The 19,987-nt window shown below is 34.5% G+C and overlaps 1 protein-coding gene across 1 annotated transcript in view; it reads right to left on the bottom strand.

Moving 5' to 3' along the window:
* Positions 1 to 19,987, bottom strand: part of LOC145672610 (BTB/POZ domain-containing protein 2-like) — a 72,833-nt gene that overhangs the window by 1,998 nt on the left and 50,848 nt on the right. Inside the window, exons 3-4 of the mRNA XM_081741771.1 lie at positions 15,228 to 15,361; positions 4,585 to 4,789 (exon numbers count right to left, since the gene is read on the bottom strand). Of these exons, the coding sequence (XP_081597897.1) occupies positions 4,585 to 4,789; positions 15,228 to 15,361 (339 nt within the window). The remainder of the gene's footprint in view (positions 1 to 4,584; positions 4,790 to 15,227; positions 15,362 to 19,987) is intronic.

Here is a 19,987-nt window from a genome sequence, read left to right as displayed (position 1 = left end):
CTTGTAGTGTTTACTGTCTTTCATTTTCTAACAGTAATAACATACATTTAATGGCATGTATGGAATTAAAAATATAAGTTGTTCATTAATCCCCAGTCCAATGTAACTTCTACAAAACAAGCCTCATTATTCATTACTATGATTAATATTATCCTTTCTATTTATTTGTTTTGCAATTTTTATTAAATAATCTGATCACTCAATTTTTCAGGCAGAATTTTAAGATGTTCATAGGCAAGGAATCAAATCTCTTCTTACACCTTCGTTGTTTAAGAGTACAAAGGGTTAGTATCTACTTGCATTGCTCTTGTCAATTTACTTAATATAATATAAAATACGATATACGGCATAGTAACTGAAAAAGGTAGTATCCTTTTAGTTATACAACCTTTCGTTAAACAAAATGTTAGAAACAACCAAGAAAACTAACATTGACATACAAATATTCAGATTGTCTTGCCCCTCCCCCTCCCCCGCCAATCGCCGCCACCATGTGTATATATATTATGTGAAGTGCATATTTCTTTACAAAACTACTAATATAACAAAGTTCTAAACTCTAAGTTCAAGCAAAGAATTGTCCACATGACAGTCATTGGTGGCAATCACCTTTAGTTGCGAGGAAAATCTGAAGATACGTTTTCTTCACTTATCTGTGTCGCAGGAATGGTGTTGGTGATGGAATAAAGGACTTCTAGCTCTTATGAAGTTAGTTTTATTATTGAAGATAATTTCACACAACACTAATGCATTTGTTTTTTGATATACAATGTTCTAGATCCATATGTTGCCAACATACATGCCATGCCACTGATGACATAAGGAAATTGAATTCATCGAAGCTAAAAAATACTTCTCAACAATGTTTCAGTCTTTAAAACCGGTTAAAATGAGTGTCCACTATGGCTTTTTCTCAAATTTAGATGAGATCGAAGTCAGATAAATTCCAAATCAGGAGAAAATCGTGAGCATAGCAGTAAATCATGACCCAATGTAACGGCACACTTGTTCGATCGAACAAATGTCTTGATGGATGATATATTTTATTACCACAGTCAATATACATATTTTTTAATTGGACGAAAAGATTCCAAAAGGAAAAGAAAACAAAATATCACTCGTAATGGCTGTACTATTTGGAAATTTAGTAAGCAATTTTTTTTTATCTTTTTCGATCAATTTTACACATTCGACCTTAATTGGAGGCCAATAATCGCGTTCTTTACACAGGTTTTACTGTTATTTGTTGTTTCGTTTCTCACGTGAAATATAATGTATCACAAACCTATGCATAAAATTAATTAGAGCTTACTGCAAAGGGCTACTTTCTGTTCAGAGTTCGCATTTTGATTTGTTTTTGAACAAGTATCAATAGTCTATACCTTGCGGATTATTTTCTCATCCATAATTCCTTCACAAAGTTTCTCGGCCTCTTAAGTATTTGAAGTCTCGACAATTTCCATACCTTTAATCAATGATCCTGCGGTATTATATTATCGTTGGTGCTAAATTTTATTTCTACACTAAAGGGGTTGCATTCTAGGATTTCACGACTGCATTTCGATCTATAGATCTACTTGAAAGTAGTTGATAATGACTTGTCAGAGTCCGCCAGAGCACTTCTGATATCGGTAACTTGATATCAATTTTCAATAAGTATTTAAACACCGCTAAAATAAAGAATCCTAATGGCGACCGAACGCTAGTATTTCATTCTATTCAAGATTCGTAAGTCATATTGAAATGTGATGTTTTAATCTTAATTTTCTATGTCTAAAGAACTTTCTAACATATTGTCAAAAACTATTCCGCTACGGCAATTAAATACTCCCTGCGTAAATATCATTGTAAGGTGTTCAAAACAATTACGTGATTGTATATTTATCTATTTTATTTATCCTATCAAAGAATTAGCAAACTATTCCATTATGATTATTTATAAATTATTTTGAATTGTATTTATACGCAGGATACACAATAATCAGTATTATAATTGCTAAACAAACCAGCTCTAACCTATTTCTGTTCTTGTATAGAGTTGAAAAACTAACCGTTTTCTAAAACTGAAAAAGCCTTAGATAGGCTTACACGATTGTCAGACTTCAAGTTTGTACATTAATTACAAAATACACCTTTATTATTTAAAACAAGTAAAGGGGGCGCAGTGGCTCAGTGGTTGAGCGTTCATTTCCGGTGCTTGGGGTCCCTGGTTCGATCCCAGCTCGTTCCGTGTGGACTTTGTGGTGTACAAACACCGTGCTTGTGGGTTTTCCCGGGGTTCTCCCATTTCCTCCCACTTTCTTCATTTCACTCATCTCTCATCATCACCGTCTTCTTTAGCTTAACCGGCATAACCGTGAGACGTAAAACTTAAAGATTTCATTTCATTTCATTTTTTAAAACAAGTAACCGAAGATATTCCAAATATTGATGTTTATTAAAAATAACTGACATTATCTTCTATTGGTGACTTCAAGTCAACATTTTGAGCCAATTCTAATATACTGGATGGCGTGCATTGTATTTACCAATTACGGTTGGCATTCCTATCGGACTGCAGATACACATGCGTGATGCTTAAAGGCGCGTAACCATTCCACGTTGAAAAATTGGACCAGTGGAAACACAGATCAAAGCGGCGATGACTTTATCTCCAGTTGGAACGAGGTCCAAGAACGAGGAATGAAAGTGATCGAATGCCACCGCGCAGTATCATGCTTCAAAATTTCTTCATGCTACAATTACAGGCATTACAATTAGGAATTAGCGAACACCCTGGTAATTCCAAGACAATGACAGAATGGTACACATAAGTACAGATTCATGGAACTCTCTTGTGACTATAATGGTTGCTGTACGCGCTAGTGATATCAAATCAATTTCTCAGGAAACGGAAAATAAATTTTGAAAACATTGAAATTTCAAAAACCCAGAATTCGATTTTGGTTTACAAAATCGATATTCGGTTGTCAAAACCGAAATTCCATTTTTCCTTTCCTCTTTATAAGGTCGAATTCGTATTAGAATACCGATATTGGAATAGTATACTTGGAAAGGAAGCAGAGAAGTAGAGAAGAGAAGGAAGTTCTGGTTCATAATCACCGAAAAAAGTGCAATGAAATAAAATGGAGCTCTCTTTAACGCCAAATAATAGAAGGGAAAGTGGTGGAAACATAACGAAGCTGCTGCTTATGTTGCTTTAGTGCTATACTTATCTCTTCATATATCTCTTTATATATATGGTTGCTATACTCCTTAAAAAGACGCATTTAGGAGAAATTTTTAACACGATTGTTGCCCTTCTTTGTGTCTTTTAGTGAGCTGTACGGGCCTGGAATAGGCGGGCCAGCTTCGCTATTTCTTCGAACCGGGCCACGCTTGGCTGAGACGAAACTGCATTCTCTCCCGGTCGGGATAGGCCCGGGTCGATTAATTGCATTTTTTTTAAAATAATTATTGACTTTCGATAAAGGATAACTGGAATGAAGTCAAAAGTTGAAGTCTGTGTGCACGCATGTGGAGTGAAAGGCATTACAAACAATGCAATATTTACAGTTGGAGTTGCTTATCTGAAAGGGCCGGGCTCAGGTCAAGAATTTTTAAAACTTATCGGGCACGGTCGGGCTCTGGCCAAAGACCTCAAAACATTTTCCGGACCCGAGATGGGCTAGGCCTAGATACTTTCGGGATGGATAGGACTTGACTGAAAAATTCGGGTCGTGCCTTTGGCAGTCTCTAGTCTCTAGTGCCTTAGACATTACAATAACAATTATTATTAGTTCTAATTGCAACAATATCTAGCAATTACAAGATTTATTGTGCTGTCAAAATGTCTTGTGCCGTGGCAAAAATGCGAACTAACACTCACACCCTCACACACCCACGTGTTGAGCCAATAATGGTTCAGCTGTTGCTAAGCGAGAGAAAGCGACTGGAATTCCTTCAGCCGATAGCAGCGCTTGCAACGGAAGACTAGGAATCAAGTCAATGTGGCATATTTATAGTAGTTTTTCATATGCAAAACCTATATATATGAGAAGGCGTAGAGATTCTCACTTCTATTTTCGAACACTGGTTATAAAGGGAACGTTGTGTTGAGGCAATAGCAATCTTAATTAAAAGAAAGAGAATACCGTTCCTCCTAATTCGAGCATTCTTATTTGCCTCAAAGTACTTTTATAATGGGGAGACAATCAAAATCGGCAATGGTTTTTGAGTTTTGAAAATCGGTTTCGAAAACTGGTTCCGAAAATCGGTTTCAGTTTCGGAAATTTCGATGACACTTCCCTCATGAAAAAAGTTAAATACGTGATAGACGTCTTTCAATGCAGGCGGAGAACATATTGTGGTTTTGTTTTCAGGACATGTTAACATTGGCATACGTACTGAATTAAATGCAAATGTGTGAACCTCCATTTCACGGCTTTCTTCTTGTTCTTATTTAAAAATAATTGCCACTTGAAATTAGTAGAAATAATATGCACCGCTCTGTATTCTACATGTAACTATTCTACATGTATTCTACATGTAACTATTCTTGCTTACATATGAGAAATGAAATACGAAAAATCGTAGTTTACTTACTCCAAGACAAACTTCCATCATAACACTCTCATCAAACAACTTGGCAAACTCATATGCTTGCAAAACATTTTCGGGACATAGATCCTGCCACATGAACCTTATGCATTCTTCCACTAGATCCTGTAGCAAGTATTTTTTCGCTGCATAACACAGATGGCGTGCTTGGTCAGATGACGTAAGGGCAATATTACCTGTGTACACAAACCTAGAAATAGAGAATATTGTAAGCAGATAGTATTGGACAAGATAGTTGCGTTTTAATAAAGAAAATATACTGGAAGAAAAATACAAAGTAATTAAAATGAAAATGATGTACGTAGTTATACAGTAGTTGTCCTTCTCAAATTGTAGTCTACCTATTTTTTATCAGGATTTAAGTGCCCTTCAGCTGTAAAACAGTCGTAAATTCTCTTTTAATCTATATACATATAAATTGAAAGTGACTATGTTTGTGACAATAACTCTTCAATCACTCGACCTATCTCGATCAAATTTTCAACATACATGAGATTCTGGCCTGCGATGGTTTTTATCATTTCACTTTGATAGCCTATAAAAATTATTGAAAATGACCGATGATAGTGTCGCTGATGAGACGCTAGTTTTCGGAGTCGCTGATGAGACTAATAGTGACATTTCCGATGCTGTTTAAATCAAAATTCACCCCTTTATGTCCAAAATGACACGTATTTTTCCCGTGTGGAAAACGGGTATTCCGCTAGTATAGCAAACACAAAAATGAATACAAATATTGAGAATTAAAATGCACTGATGCTTTATAAATTAAAAAGTGTATTTATTTATATACGAGTGGTATATGAGTCACTGTCAGCAGAAACCAAACAATAGATGGTGTCTTCCATCTCAATTCAGACAGAGCATGTACCATCACCATCTCAGATATTGTTGAAACTTCTTTTATAGCAACTAGACATGTTTATAAGAGACCCATATTTTTTGTTTTATCGAAAAAAAAATTTCCGCCAAGTAATGGGCCATCAAAGACGGGGAGTACAATTTATGAATTGTAGAAGACATGGAAAATGGTCAACTTCGGATCCTCACCATTCGGCTATGGAGACAGGTAGAGTTATAATTGTTCTTGTTGTATGTACATAGGGATATAAATAAACTATATTTTATTATAGTTTGGTTTGCGCATGCGTATCTTTTTGTACATAAATTAACAAATGAACGTCAATTTATCTGAAAAGTCGAAGTTTGCGAATTTTTTTCGAGCACTTTCAGTTCGAATTTTAAAATTCTGTTTTCACGGTTGGTAAGACCTGGTTACCCGCTTTCCGAAAAAAAAATTGTATCGCTTCTGTGTGCAACTATTTTGTCGCAAAAAATTCGAGAAATTGTAAAAGTTTCAAAAATCGCCATTTTCGGGCGCCATTTTCTCGAAAACACCATCTTTTAAAATTCTGAAATTTTGTCAGATGGTTCTACTTTACATGAATAATAAACGCACCAAATACCATTCTCGACCAATGCTTCATGAATTAACTGCAGCCTTTTAAAGTTAGAGAAGTTTCGTTAACTTTGATGTCACAGTTAGCAACATTGGGAACAATAAAAGTGCAATGGTTTGATGATGTTTGTTGTTCACATTCATTAAATGAAGAATAAAAGGTTTTCTTGACTGTTTTTTTTTTTTTCATTATTTTGATCAAGAAGGCTCTCTGAAATAGTAAAATGAGCCTCCCCCTCTTCTTCGTTTTCTTAAACCGAAATAATCTGAGGTGGAAATTACGATTACGAAACACAAATTTTAAGTTTACTCCAATAAACGGCCATTCAAATTTGAAATGGCCATCCAATAAATTCTCATGATCTACAAAAAGCCTGAACTATTACCTCAGTGATGATTTGGAATGCTCAAGACAAAGCCTCAATTAAGTGCGATGCCATTACAGTGATCAAAAAAGGACTAAAGTTAAAAAAATTGAAACGTTTTCTTACGCGTTCCAAAGAAATTTACTAACTTTTTAAACAGAACAATCCCAACATAAGAATGGTTCACTTGGAATTTTACAGTATTCGACTGAAGGGGTCAGTCCCCAACTTGCGAGGGAAGTGTGTATGTGTGTGTGTTGTGCAAATTTTAAGTTAGCTGCTACTGCATTGCTACAAATCAAAGGTGCAGCCTGTATTGAAGCTGTCATGAGTGATCTATTTCCTTTAGTAGTATGATCCGTAGAAAATGACTACTGTCTTCTTTCAAGAATGTGGTGAATGTCCTGGAGTGGAAGGAATAAGTGTGGAGTCTTTAATTATTGATCCTGATGAAAATAAAAGTGTTACGTATGCCATATGGGAAAACAATAATCTCGTTAAAAAAAAAAAACTGTGCCACTTTCTGCTTTCGTATCGTACATTGCTGGTTTAACTGTAAGAATTGTAATTCATGATTACATCAAGAAAATCCAAAGAGGATTCATTGCTAACGAAAAGCACCGTATAAAATTTCAAGATACAAATTCTATTTTACTTCATGTGGTCTTCGCTGAAAACTGGACTGTTATTCTGCAAAATGAAATTCAGAGTTATCACCGGAATATAAAACAACTGACAGTTTTGTTGTAACAAACGACAATAAAACACACGATTCGGCTCATGTACTCATAGCCATAGACAAGATTCTAAAAATACTCGAAGAAAAGGGAAAATATATTTTATAGAAAAAGGTTTGAATACGAGAAAATAAGTGTCTACAATTTTCCAAACCGTGTCAGTGATTTCTGATGGTGCTGCATCCCACTTTAAAAATCGCTTTCAGATGTTCGAGATGCAGACAGGTCCGATAAAGCAGTGGTTTTGCAGTGAAACCGGCCATGCAAGGGTCTCTGCGACGGTATTGAGGTGGGGTGGGTGGTTAAAGAATCTGGCAAAACGGCATAACCTTAGGCAAATACAGATACGCAGTATTAAAACCGCAGAAGAAGAAATGAAATGAAATCTTTAACTTTTACGTCCCACGATTATGCCGGTTAGGCTAAAGGAGACGGTATTTATGAGAAATGAATGAAATGGTGGAATGCAGAAAGTGGGAGGAAAGGGGATAGCCCCGAGAAAACCCACGAGTACGGTGTTTGTCCACCACAAAGCCCACACGGCGCGATCTGGGATGGAACCAGGGACCCCAAGCACCCAAGGTGAACGCTCTACCACTGAGCCACCACGCCCCCACTAAAACCGCAGAAGAATTCGTGAGTATAGTGCAAGTACAAACTCCGCGTATTACTCTCGTTTTGTTGCCTGGAACTGAATTCGACGACTTCCGGAAGAAAAAAAGGGAAAGTATGCGACCGGTAACTGGTATTCAACGAAGTCATCTTTGGCTTTCGGAAAATGGCGAAGTTCTTATTGCAGTAACGGGTCACCATGAACTAACCTCATGCTTTCCCCAAAATCGAACTTCTGCAATTCAAAGTGTAGATTTAAGAAATCTGCAAAAAGGAACTTTTGTTACATACATATATGTATGATAACCAGTGGTGCGTAGCAGAAATATTATGAATAAATCATGAATTACTTGAAGTTGAAGTGCTGTTTATGCTTTCACATGGACCTTCAACATTTGTGACTATCGACAATGTTCTACGCAGGGGCGGATCCAGGACGGACTTCTGGAAGGGGGGGGGTAATACTGCTACTTAGAGCTACTTTTAAGAGCTCCAAACTCTGAGATCAGTTTTATTTATATATAAAATAAAAAAGTTTCTTCCCCCTAGATCCACTTCTGGACAAATTGTGAGTGAGCCAACACCTATTGGAGCACCTGCACGGTTACATGTTATTAGCGAAGACGACACCAACCAAGCAAATGATTGGTCCATGTAAAAAAATAAAAAAAATTAAAAAAATCAGTGAAATTTTGTTTCCGAAGACCATTTTAAGTAAGTGAACTTGAAATTTGTGCCTTTCGTAATCGTAATTTCCACCTCAGATTATATCGGTTTAAGAAAACGGAGGAGTAGGGGGAAGCTCATTTTACTATTTCAGAGAGCCTTCTTGATCAAAATAATAAAAAAAAGTCAAGAAAACCTTTTATTCTTCATTTAATGAATGTGAACTACAAACATCATCAAATCATTGCACTTTTATTGTTCCCAGTGTTGCTAACTGTGACATCAAAGTTAATGAAATTTCTCTAACTTTAAAAGGCTGCAGTTAATTCATGAAACATTGGTCAAGAATGATATTTGGTGTGTTTATTATTAATGTGAAGTTGAACCATCTGACAAAATTTCAGAATTTTAAAAGATGGTGTTTTCGAGAAAATGGCGCCCGAAAATGGCGATTTTTGAAACTTTTACAATTTCTCGATTTTTGCGACAAAATGGTTGCACACAGAAGCGATACAAAACTTTTTTCGGAAAGCGGATAACTAGGTCTTACCAACCGTGAAAACAGAATTTTAAAATTCAAACCTAAAGTGCTCGAAAAAAATTCGCAAACTTCGACTTTTCAGATAAATTGACGTTCATTTGTTAATTTATGTACAAAAAGATACGCATGCGGAAATCAAACTAAAATAAAATATAGTTTATTTATATCCCTATGTACATACAACAAGAACAATTATAACTCTACCTGTCTCCATAGCCGAACGGTGAGGATCCGAAGTTGACCATTTTCCATGTCTTCTACAATTCATAAATTGTACTCCCCGTCTTTGATGGCCCATTACTTGGCGGAATTTTTTTTTTTCGATAAAACAAAAAATATGGGTCTCTTATAAACATGTCTAGTTGCTATAAAAGAAGTTTCAACAATATCTGAGATGGTGATGGTACAATTTTAAATGTTTTTGCCTGAGTTGAAATGGAAGGCACCAGATACAATCTGGCACTTAACGGTTTATATTTTTCTTATAGAGTGCATAAATTAATAATAATAACAAAAACTTTTGCAGCAAAATAAAAACTTCTGTATACTAACTGCATCAGAATGGCAAGAAAATAATATGCTTGAAGGTGAATTATCATGCGTAGTTTACGAGAAAATCGCGAGAAACAAATTTTTATGGCACATGATAATTCACCTGCAAGCATATCATTTTGTTGATTTCAATGCGATATTCGATCAATATATGTATTATCTATAGATAATATCATAGTAAAATAAAAATTACAATTTAAACCATAATTGTATGCTTTATCTCTTAACCATACTGCATACTAACGTCTTGCTTGTAGTCCTGTAAGCATTAAAATGAAAAAGTTTTAGCTTAACACACAGCATTCATTCTTAGATTTACCATATGAAACTTGTTTCTATCGATTTTCTGCGAAATGAGGATTGATACTCACTCATTTCATTTTGTTGGATTTAATTAAATCTATCGATTGTTATATGTTTCCTGTTCGAATATTTTGTTTCTCGTTAAACACCAAATGAAGTATAAGAGCCTTTTAAAATTTTGGGCTACAACGGTCATGCTGCTAGTGTCATGAGGGTGTATCAGTTTCATCTTAATAGGCACTATGGTTTTTGTTGAACATCAACTTTTAGGTTTTGAAAATGATTTACTTTTCTCAATTTTCTCAAAAACTACGCATGGCCTTTTACACTGAGTCGTTTTTTTTTTTTTTTTTCGTTCTACTAGGTAACATCTACCGATTGATATACTTCTGATCTTTAGGCATTCTTTTCCGTTAAATGCTAATAGCACTGTAGAATTTATGTATAATATGTCATTTAAATAGCGATGTTAAGGCACTTTGCCTATTCTTATATTTAACCATTTAATAATTCATATGGGAATAGCTAATGCAAGGGAACATATACTAAACACATAGAAAAAGAATTAGAAGTAAAATAATAAAAAAGATAAATTCTAAAATACAGAAGCAAATGATTAGATTTTCAGTTTAGCATCCCTTTCCAGCAGCGAGGCTATATGAGACATATACCTACAGTTTGAGAGCCTGACATATTTTTTTTAAAAAAATACAAAATTTACCACTTTTCTTTTGCTTGTTTATTCATAAATTAAAGGAGAAAATAAAATGCAACTTACCACAATTGTAGTTAACCTCTTACTGCATGGCCGTGCCCTATATGGCACATACTCTTTTTTCACTTTAGCTTTTTTTGTGATATATCAAAGGCACCAAATGACTGCTTTGTCTGCTGTGTGAGATATTGTCGTGTATGAATAAGAGATTTTGGTGTCATCTGGCATGTTCTTTGTGAGTTGTAAGTGTGTCATATAAGACACTTACTTATTTCTCGTCAGAATTAAGTAAAAAAAATCTAAAATTCAAGTTTTAATTCATTTTTCAAGTTCCCATATGAGGATTTCCAATAATTCTTTTTTCGCTAAAAGATAAAAATCATGCAGAAAGGGGTTATTACACAACAGAAAATAAAAGGTAATATAAATAACCTCCACGGTTTTTGGTACATTTTTGAACATAATATATATCTATTGAAAATCAATTTTAATCACATATATATTGACCATTATTATCTATTACATTTTGCCTTTTTTCATAATTCCATCGGTGTAGAACTTCTGTGGTTTATGGCCGAAAAACTTGGCCAAAAATTGCTCTGGATCATTAAAGATTGGCATTATCTTGATGGAAAACAGCTTTCTTTTTGTTGGCCAATTCTCGGATGATCTTTGGTGACTCGGAACAAATTGACGGGACTTGGTTGGGAAGTTCTGATGCATCCACCGTATATCCCGGACCTTGCATCGTCTGACTACCATTTGTTTCAGTCTCTGCAAACCTCTTTTGATAATAAAAATTGTCCCATCGAAGCGCCGCTGAAAATCACTTGGCCAAAAAATTTTCGATGATAAACCACAGAAGTTCTACACCGAATGAATTACGAAGCTACTCGAAAAATGGCAAAAGGTCATAGATAATAATGGTCAATATGTACTTAAAATTGATTCTCAATAAAGATTTTTTGTTCAAAAATGTAATAAAAAACCGCGGACACTTTTTATATGGCCCTATATCAACCTAATGAATTTTCAGAGTTGCCATTCATAGATTTACAGTGTTACCAGAATAACATTTCCTCCAAAATCTAAGTTAAGTCATCGACTAGAGGAAAGAACTCAAACTGCATTTGATTACGTATCATGCTATCTTGGTGCCCTGTTAACTACTTTTTAAATAATAGTTGTAATTAGTTTGTAATAAAAAATAGTTTTAATGTATAGACATTAAAATTAAATAACAATGTTATTTAAAAAGTAGTTCACACGATTCCAACCAACATGATACGTAATCAAATGCAAATGAGTTCGCCCCTCTTGTAGCTGCCTTAACTTAGATATTGTTGAAAATATTATTCAGGTGACACTGAAAATTCTTCAGGTTCATATTTTCTATTGTAGAATAACATTGCCTATGATTGTGGTAAGTTGCATTTCATTATCTCCTTTCACTTATGAAAAACAAGCAAGAGAAAAATGGTAAATTTTGAATTATTTTCAGTATGTCAGGCTCTTAACATAGGATCGCGAACCACATGAGCACCCGCCGAAAATCGAACCCGAATCTCTCACGCCAAAGACACGTACCCTAACCGCTTAGTCAAGAAGGAGCCTTAGAGAAGCAAATGCACGAGGAAATATATTAGAAGGCATTGATTCTAACCTGTCTGAATGAGACGTTCTTTCGTTACCTTCTACTTAGAGAAATGCATTCCATAGCTATATAGTGCGTACTGTAAAATATTTCGAATAAAGATTTGTTTTATGTGGTAGAAGTTTTAAAGTTATATACTCACGAAAACGTGTCTCTATGGAAGGAGACATTCCCACGAATTATCTCGATGACATAATTTTCAGGATGACTCATAGTGCAATCAATCTCTGGTAAGAAAGAAGTATAATCAGATTCAGCCATTGTTCACTTCTTACGAGAACCGTTTACTTCTTCATATGCATATTATTATTAAGTCTTATTTCCGACCAACGAGAAAGATATTATTTGTGACAAGACTTTAGAATGAAATGTGTTTTAGCATAATTCACAAATACAATTTCCCAATCTTAAAGTAAATAAAATTTCAATGTTTGAATTTTATAACAGCAAAAATCTGTAAGAAATTAAGTGAAAAAGAAAATATTCGGAAATGTCCCCTTTAATTTATTCCTTGCATTTATTTAATGGTACCTTTTTAAAGATTTTATCGACAGCTGAATCAGCACATCTTTGTTTCTGCTTCTGGTGTTACGGGAATCTTCTACCACCACTACTTAATAGCTCTCGCAGCGAAACGGTAATTTTCAGGATTAACTTGATTGCTGATCCTGTAGTACATGGTGAACCAACGAGAACTTAGCAAACAATCGCCGGAAGGGTATTGATTGCAACGTCCATGAGAGAGAGAGAGTGCTGTATATCTTCAGAGAACAGTTAAATATACACATATATTTATTTTGTGAAATGGATTCGTGGAAAAAAAAACACATTCAAAAGTAATTACAAAGCTCAGCACTTGAAGAACGATTATTTACTTTTTAACATTGGTAAACTTTTCAAGAACAATCTGTTACCGAGGTTATATGAATGGGTTATAAATACTAGCTGCAAGAAATGAAAAGAGAAAAAGAACTCGCATAAAAAGTTGAAAACTAATTTGTTGTTTCAAAAGGGATGTTAGTTTTGGATTACAACATAAATATCTATGTAATAAATATGTAACTGCGTAATCTTTAACCCTGACCTCACTTGCAGTTTTAATCTGTTTAAGTTGGGTTTAACTAAGAGAGTTGGAAGGTTTTTTGAAGTTTGAACTCCGTAAATCAATTCGGAACCCTCCGTGGCCATTTAAAATAATTATTGTATCATTCGTAACCCTAGGTTCGGTTCATAGCCGTGAATTGCTAGTAATAAGATATACAGTATTTTACATTCTAAGTGCAGAATTATGTAATATTCTAAGGACTGAAAATCTCTTGTCTTATGTACATTATGTTTGAATGAATCGTATTCTTCGGTAAATTCACACATAGCAAAAACTTGTGCAGGTCTTGGTTTCGATTTCCGGTTGAGGAGCATCAAATGAACGGAAGTGCTTCAGATTTCGCCTTAAAATGTAAATCTCGTCTATATAACTATTAGAAGATTATCAATAAAATTGGAACTGTTTTAATATTAGTTAACTTTTCAAAAGAGTTACAAACTTAAAGCCTAATCCAATATTAGATTTGTAAGTGAATGTATAAACTATAACTGCGTCACTAATTAATATTATCCTACATTCACAAGAGAAAACTCATCATTCATGAGAGTGTGTTCATTAACCCTTAGTTAGGCTTAAACGTCCTTATAAGACAAAACATAAATACATTTATGATTCATAAGCCATTTATTGCACTATACTTCCATACTCCCCTTAAGAGTTTCCTTTACTAAATATGATCCAACTATCCTCACATAACCATATTAACATAATGAAAGATAGATTCCACTACATGAGAATATACAAAAGATTTCTAGAATACTTTATCCATCTTGATCTGATTTCAATTCAACATGATTTATTTGCACAGAATCTATCCTAACAACTAACATTCGATATAGAGGCATATGGTAGTATTCCGTAACACAATATCCGTAATTCTTCTCAACAATAACTAATTGACAAAAAATGAAAATTCAAAACAATAAATAAATAAATAAATATTGTTTTTAATGGTTTAATTATTATCTTTTAATAGTAAATAAACAATGGAAATATACACTCTAAATCAGCCAATTCCAATTGATTGTTTTTGAGTAGTAAACAAACAATGGAAATATACATTCCAAATCAGCCATTTTCAACTGATTGTTTTTGAGCAGTAAAGAAAAAACGGAAATATACACTCTAAATCAGCCATTTCCAACTGAGTAGTAAATAAACAATGCAAATATACACTCTAAATCAGCAGTTTCCAACTGTGTCTTTGAGTAGTAAACAAACAATAGAAATATACATTCCAAATCAGCCATTTCCAACTGATTATTTTTGAGTAGTCAATAATTTAAATATACACACTAAATCAACCATTTCCAACTGACTGTCTTTGAGTAGTGAATATACAATGGAAATATACACTCTACATCAAACATTTCCAACTGAATACTTAGTAAAGTCACAGTTTTCTGCTCCCCTTCTCACTAAACCAGCCGGAGAGAGAAGGAGTTGAAATGTAGTTCATGAAAAGCAAGCAATCACATCGAAAAACAATAAATAAATATAGATTATTTTAATAATTTAATGATTATCTTTGAGTACTAAATAACCAATGGAAATATCCACTAAATCAGCCACGACCAACTGAATACTCAGTAAGGTCACGGTTTTCTGCATCCATTCTCACTAAACCACAAGGAGAGAGAAAGGAGCTAGCAGATAACACATGAAAGATGTGACGTCAGTGATGCCAGGCAAACAATCACATCGCTAACGTAGTCGATCGTTTCCCTGGCATACTACTCCTGATTTCATGACTACGCTTGCACTTTCAATAACATCTATTCCATGCGCCTACCTTCTCCTTTCCCCTCCTTTACACGATGTTTCTCTCTGCTTTTCTGATATTTAAAAGACCCCGCTATCACGTCAGTTGGAAGTGACTTCTATAAATAAACTTTCTTTAAGGATGTCACTTTACTTACTCGAGGAGATCACGAAAGATATCAGGTTGCACATCTGATATCGTAACAGTCCCTTCCTCTGCCAGATCCCCGTAAAACATTGCTTCGAATACGGGGCTGGTCATTGCTAATAAAAGCTTGTGTGCCCGGATTGTCTGAAAAACAAACAACACTGTATTTATTTAGTTGTCAATGAAGTATTTCTATAGACGATATCTTTTGTGTTCAAAGCATTAGAGAGGTTAGAAAAATAGGTAACATAAATGAAAGTAAATGGGCAAGTCCCTTGGCTTTGGTTATATGTCAACTTGTCAGATACGAGTAATGATACAAATTATTCTGGTACGTGACAGATCAACCTTTAGCCTTTCGTTCCCAAAAGATTATTTCCTTACGTGTATGGCTTAAGGAAACCTCGTCTCAGAAACTAAATAGTGCCACTAGATCCTATGAGAGTATTACCAAAAGCTTTTGCTTTGACACTGAATTACCGCACCATTGATAATAAGTCGTTCATGGCCTATGATGCCATCTGTGGAAGAAATAATGTATCACTTTCAACTGGCTAGCTGTTTCAGTTCATTGGGAGACTCATTTCAATCAGTCGTTGTGTATTGAGCTGGCATACAACATGACAATATTCTAGTCTTTATGGCTGTTCTTGCCAAGGTTGCAGTGAAATATTCTGCCTTCGAGGAGACTCAGCATCCATCATACAACTCAGACTTAGCACTGCAATCTTGATCACAACAACGTGAGAACTGGCGCGTTGTCATGCAGTATGATGGACTGATTACAACGACTGAATCCAGCGAACTGACGCAGCTTGGCAATTTAAATTGGTATATTATTTCTTCCGTAACGACGCTATAAGCAATGAATGCTTCATTACCAATGGGGAGATATTTTACAACCAGACCAGAAACTTTTGAAAGTAGCTTAGCATGTATCCCAATTCGATTCAGTAGGACGAGTACACTCTACTTTCCGAATGTCTTGATTTATATATATTACTATCTGGTCTTCTACTAGACCTAATTACAAGTAAAGGGTCCAAATGGATGAATCGAGTTGCGGTATGAGACATAGTGCGTCTGATAGAGGATGTGAAAATATGTATATGTGCAAAGTTATAGCGGCTGAGCGTCATAAGAAACGGAGGGGGAGAGGTCAGATTTGGTGGGAGAAGGGCTATGCTATGTTATAGAAATACATCAAATGAACTGTTAAATCGTAAAAATAATGAAAGACAGAGAATGCAAACGGTGGTAATTTCATATATTGGCAAAAGAAGAATTGGCAGAGTAGATCACAAACCTCCGTCGCCATCTTGCAATCCGCCATTTTCAAATATGATTTTTTTAAAAAAAATGGGAAGATAGTCATGTGATATATCAATTAGGGCCAGAATGTTCTCAAAAAGTCAATTATGAACTTTAATGATCATTATCTGTACTTATTTGGAAGATTTAAGATCATCTTTATAGTTATTTACGAAAATCTAGGAGACTGATACTTGTAAGTTGAAAGTTTGGTTCGTAATTGATTCGCCTTCGATTATTGTGACAATGTTGGTTCACTAGTTCGGAACATGCAACAATAATCCATCGAGGAGAGGACACAATTATCGCGTTCTGTGCCAACATTGTCACAATAATCGAAGGCTTCATATTTCAAACAAACCGATCAAACATAATGCTACACGATAGACATTCGAGGAAGCCACCTCACCCGATAACTTATTTTCCGCTACAACTTCATTGCTCTATTCGACTGCAGTAGTTCCACTTTTCATTTAGATATAGAGATGCAAAAAAGTCGGCTTTTTTGAATCGATGGTTTTTTTCACATAAAAAGCCGGCTTTTTTGGAAAAAAACGAGAATTTTGGAAATTTTGGCTTTTTTCATTTTCATGATTTTTCTATCTAAATAGCTTTCTTATAGTATATTCTATAGTTAGATAAGAATTTCATTACCTAAATGCCATATTTCGCTCTAAAATTCACCATCAAGATGGATGGAGCACATGTTTTACGAATTAAAGTTAACATGAAGAATGTAATATTTGAGGGCAAGTTTAGATGCTATTTAACTTTATTTTAACTTTCGAGTTATCGATATTTTTTTTCTTGTCTAGATCATTTTAGTTTGGCATCCGTGTTTCATTTCTAAGAGCTTAGTACTCTAGCTTCTAGCGCAAAAGTTAAACTTACGTTTTTCTATATATCCGTCAAAGCGTACGTTTTTCAATATATCCAACTAACCGTACTTCCACATTTCTGTTATACTGTAGCTGTGCAACGATTTAGCGATAATTTTCCGGATACAACCTTGAATACTAATTTATACAAATAATCAGTAGCGGATTTAGAAACGTACTTTGGGACGGGTTTCTCTGATTGTTTCGTTTTCTAAAATGTCCTAATTTTATTTGGGAGGAGCTTGAAGTTTATGAGTACAGGCATAACTAATACAGTATTTCGTTTCGTTTATATATTTAGCGATAATCTTCCGGATACAACCTTGAAGATCATTTTATACTGAGGCTCAGTGGCGGATTTAGAAAAGTATTTTGGGATAGTTTCTTTTCTTACTAATGTTTAGTTTTTCTAAACATTCGTAATTTTTATTTGACGGTAGCTTAAAGTTTGAGTAAAGGCATAACTTATAGATATTTTGTTTGTTTTAGACATTTCGTAATTTTGGAGAACAGGCTTCAGTCCGAAAGACCGCCCCCCTAACCTTCGCAAAACCGTCACTGCTGGTAATTAGTAATAATAACGATTTAAAAACGATAAGAAAGGAAGTCGGCCAACTCACAGTACACGCACTATTTCTACTTCACAAATGGAGCGAAGAAAAGCTTTTTCAGAATGGTTGAATGCTGAGTTGAATCCCGGACTTCCCGATAGAAGCGCAAAAGCTCCACTCAGTTATGTTTGTTGTGCAGTTGTATTTATCTTAAATATATTCCGTAGTCCTTTTGTTTTATTTTATTTTATTTATTTATTTTTTTGTGCTGGTGGGGTGGGGAGAGTTCCATAATGATACGAAGGGTGTGAGCCAAGAACATGGTAACTAACAAAATTTCAATTGCTGAGTTATGCAGCACTAGATAGACGCAACGCATACCGCTTCGTTTAATCCTTCATTTATAGTCTTATGTGAAAAATCAGCTTTCCGACTTGGATTGTGCAGCAGAAAATTTCTACTTTCTTAAAATAGTAAAACTGTGGGTTACCATGTTCTTATCTCACATCCTTCATATGTTGAATCCCTCTTGTTAAAAATACAGAAAACTTGAGGACTGAGTAAACCGTAATGGTGCTTATATAAAACTGTAGAATTTCAAGAATATACACAACCAAAAGCTCTAGATGTGCTGCCTTTTAAGTGTATCATATAAATCTAAGTATTTTTCTTATGTTTTATTTTAATTTTATTTTGTTCCAAAAAAAAGGGTATGGAATATTTTAAAGTAAAAATACTACATAGAATTTTGCTACTTATTTGTGTATTTTTCTAAAGAAGTATTTACTTTTAGGGTTGGCTGGTTTACACCAGCTGATTTTTTTTTTTTAATACACAACTGGTTTAAACCAAAAAATAAAAAGAACGAAAAACGCGAATAGTGTGAACTTCATGATGACGTTTCCCCACATCAAACCATCTGCATTAGTTTTATTTCCTTTTCACCTTTTAATCAAGGTGTCCCATGTTCAATTCTCGGTCGAACCACAATACTTCTTTCATGCGTAAACAAAGTAGCGGTTCGGATGTAACTTTAAGCGAAAGTCTTATCCTTGATAACCTCGGTATTACGTAAGGATGTTAAGCCTGAAGATACGAAACAAAACTAAATTGTATATTTCTGCATGCTTGAACGCCTGTTGTTTTATAAAGAAGCCAAGGTTACTTAAATATATTGATATAAATTGGGAAAATTTATCGATTGCCTACGTAGCTTCCAACATTAGCTTGGATTGTACTTTCAATGATATGTACGTACTAAATTTGTAATTTAATACCTCAGTTTTAGCGTACTGATTATGATACGTTGACCTTTAAATTTTACATGCAAAGCAATAACAGGATTTTTCCGTTATTGTTTTACATTTAGAGTAATGACGGGATTTTCCCGATGGCTAGAGCGGGAGTTTCTCAATTTAAGAAATTTACTGACCGGACTTCTTTAAGCTTATGTCGCTTCTTCCAACATAACCCCGTTGTTGCATAATAACACCAAGGCGAAACAAACGCATTTCTGTCAATATGTAATATAAATATATAAAGCAAAATATCTAAACCAAAAAAACTGGTTTAAACAAAAAAAACTAGTTTAAACTCCCCCCCAAAAACGGGTTTTTGGCATTTTCAAAAACAACCATGGTTCTTACCAACCCTGCTTACTTTTGTATGTATGAGGTTTAAAAAATCTTATTATATACGTTGGTTAATCCTTTGGAATTCATAATGTAAATATGTTGAGAAGTAAAACTGTTTGAAATATCTTTTCGAAATTCATGGTTTATTTTAGAGGTTTTATATTATTATCGGCATCAACCAGTAATTAAATGACTTTTTGTGTTATAGAAAAGCGAAACAAAATCTGGTTTATCAATTTAAAGCAGAATTTTGAAAAAAAAAAAGCCCAAAATTTCCCAAGCAAAAAAGCGAAGCAGAAAAAACCGAGTTTTTTCCAAAAAGCCGGTTTTTTTCCGAGCCCTTGCATCTCTATTTAGATATCACATGCTACGCTCGTCCCAAGTTGCTGTTGCTTA

The sequence above is a fragment of the Thermobia domestica genome, chromosome 2 (genome assembly GCF_964235325.1).
Source record: "Thermobia domestica chromosome 2, izTheDome1.hap1.1, whole genome shotgun sequence".
Taxonomy (NCBI): domain Eukaryota; kingdom Metazoa; phylum Arthropoda; class Insecta; order Zygentoma; family Lepismatidae; genus Thermobia; species Thermobia domestica.
This window is presented reverse-complemented; position numbering and strand designations above follow the sequence as displayed.